Genomic DNA, 2519 nt, shown 5'->3' on the forward strand with positions numbered 1-2519 from the left:
TTGCATGTCCATCACCACCAACAAGTATGGGTGGGATCATGGCAAGCCTGCAGCTGGGGGAGAACCCAGCACCAACCACCAACTCACAGCAGATGTTTCCATTGGTATCGGCAGGGACACTTTCCTTAACAGTAGAGAGATCCTCAGAAGTTGGTGCCCAGCAGAGGGCACAGAAGGAAGAGCTCCAAGTCTTGCATGGTCACAGAGAAATGCACATGGTATTGCAGAATACCAGGGGTCCAGGGGCTCACATGCATGAGGTCGTCAGGAGATCCTTTTGTTCTGGACATATCAGGCATAAAAATTCAAATTCTTGACCTTCAGAAGGTACATGTCAAAGTGTTTGAGTCTATTCAGCTAAGATTCACTGACCGAGGATGTACAAGTATCTAGGATGAAGGGTCAGATCAGAGCCGGTGAGGAGAGGAAGGTGCAGGAAGCACATTTGCATGCAGTCCACGCCCTTCCTGAGGCAGGGAGGGGAGGAGATAATAGAGGTCTGGGAGAGACAAGCCTGGGATTGGGGGTCTCAGAAGGCAGTGCTATTGAGGAGTCACCACCATGGCCTGGACTCTGGTCTTTCTCAGTCTCCTCACTCAGGGCACAGGTGAGGACCCCAGGGAAGAGTTCATGGGGACATCTAAGCTGATCCTTTCTCTCCTCTTCAGGTTCACCTGAGGCCCCAGCACAGAGCTAACTATTGCATTTATCCTTTTTTTAGGTTCCTGGGCCCAGTCTACCCTGACTCAGCCGGCCTCAGTGTCTGGGACTCTGGGACAGACAGTTACCATTTCTTGTACTGGAACCAGCAATGACATTGGAAAATATAATTATGTCTCCTGGTACCAACAGTATCCTGGCATGGCCCCCAAAACTCTGATTTACAGAGTAAATACTCGGCCATCAGGGATCCCTGATCGCTTCTCTGGCTCCAAGTCTGGCAACACAGCTTCCCTGACCATCTCTGGACTCCGGACTGAGGATGAGGCTGAGTATTACTGTGCCTCAGCTAGTAGTGGTGGTACTTATCACAGTGGTCTAAGTTCATGGGGAAGTAAAACCAAAACCTGTCCTGTTCGCACAGCCTCCCTCCTTGCTTAGAAGATGCTTCCTCAATCCTAACTATGTATAGAGGGGGCTTCATGCAATATGGTCTTGAGAATTCAGTTCTCTCTCAGGTCCTCTCCCTCCTGCAATGTAGTAAAGTGGAATAGGCTTCCTGGTTAATTATCTGGGGAATTGTCAGTCTCTTTGTTCCTTTATATGTTCCCAGAAGATGATCTTCCCATTCCTCAATGGTAGGAAGAGATTGACAAAGACATCTTTGTTCTGTCTAATTTTCACAGGTCTCAGGACGTTCTATCTTTCAATGACAGCCTCTCACTTCTGTTAGGCCTCGTTGGAATAATTTATCCAGAAATGACCTTGTATTACTCAACTCAGTGTCCGCCTTACTCTAGTCAACATGATCCACCTTGGTGGGATATTGTTCTGCATGTCAGTGTTTGAGAAAAAGCAACACGGTGAAAAGCTGAAAATCTTGATGAAGGAATGAGTAGAAAAGGAAGATACTGTTTTTCCAGTGTCCTTCTTCAATGCCCCCATGTCCAAGGAGCTGAGCGGGGGATTTGGTGTTGAGATTATACCGTATGTGGAAGCTCCCCTACCATCTGACCAATAAATCCTTATGCTGGTTTCAGCCCTGTCTCCCTGACAGGGTAGGCTCTTTCGAACATGGTTCCATTTTCTACATGGGAAGAGAAGGCTTGTCTCCATTCCTCAGGAACCCCATTATAAATGAGTTTCAGGAGGAGCCAGCTCACGTTCTACATGGAATCCCAATTATGACAAATAACTAAATACAAATACACATTATATATATGCAAGGATTCTCTGTCCCTTAAATGAGCGTGGTGTAGACCACAGAAAACCTGTTTCAGTAACCAATTGCTTTCAGTTTGCCAGAACCTTCCTAGTTTTTGTTGTGAAAGTGCCACATCCTAGCAATTACTCTCTCTGGGGCAATTCAGGATGCAAGGTCAGCATAACTAAGAACTCAGTATCTCACTCTGTTCTCTCATTTAGTTACTTTTAAAAATCTCTTTCCAGTTACCTCCTCTCTTTATTTTTTAGTAATTATTTTTTATTATATTACATTGGTCACCATACAGTACATCCCTAGGTTGTTTTTTTTTTAATGTTTTTTATTATATTATGTTAGTCACCATACAGTACATCCCTGGTTTCTGATGTAAAGTTCGATGATTCATTAGTTACATATAACACCCAGTGCACCATGCAATACATGCCCTCCTTAATACTCATCATCAGCCTATCCCATTCCCTCACCCCCTCCCCTCTGAAGCCCACAGTTTGTTTCTCAGAGTCCATAGGCTCTCATGCTTCATTCCCCCTTCTGTTTTCCCCCCTTCCTTCTTGCCTTTCTTCTCCTACCAGTCTTCCTACTTCTTATGTTCCATAAATGAGTGAAACCATATAATAATTGTCTTTCTCTGCTT

General features: G+C 45.1%; 1 gene segment (V, D, J or C); it reads left to right on the top strand.

Moving 5' to 3' along the window:
* Positions 1-526: 526 nt before the first annotated feature.
* Positions 527-1101, top strand: LOC113249519 (immunoglobulin lambda variable 2-14-like). The segment is given in 2 exon segments: positions 527-607; positions 722-1101. Coding segments are annotated over 2 exon segments (426 nt in total).
* Positions 1102-2519: the final 1418 nt, after the last annotated feature.

The sequence above is a fragment of the Ursus arctos genome, unplaced genomic scaffold, assembly GCF_023065955.2.
Source record: "Ursus arctos isolate Adak ecotype North America unplaced genomic scaffold, UrsArc2.0 scaffold_34, whole genome shotgun sequence".
In the NCBI taxonomy this organism is placed as follows: domain Eukaryota; kingdom Metazoa; phylum Chordata; class Mammalia; order Carnivora; family Ursidae; genus Ursus; species Ursus arctos.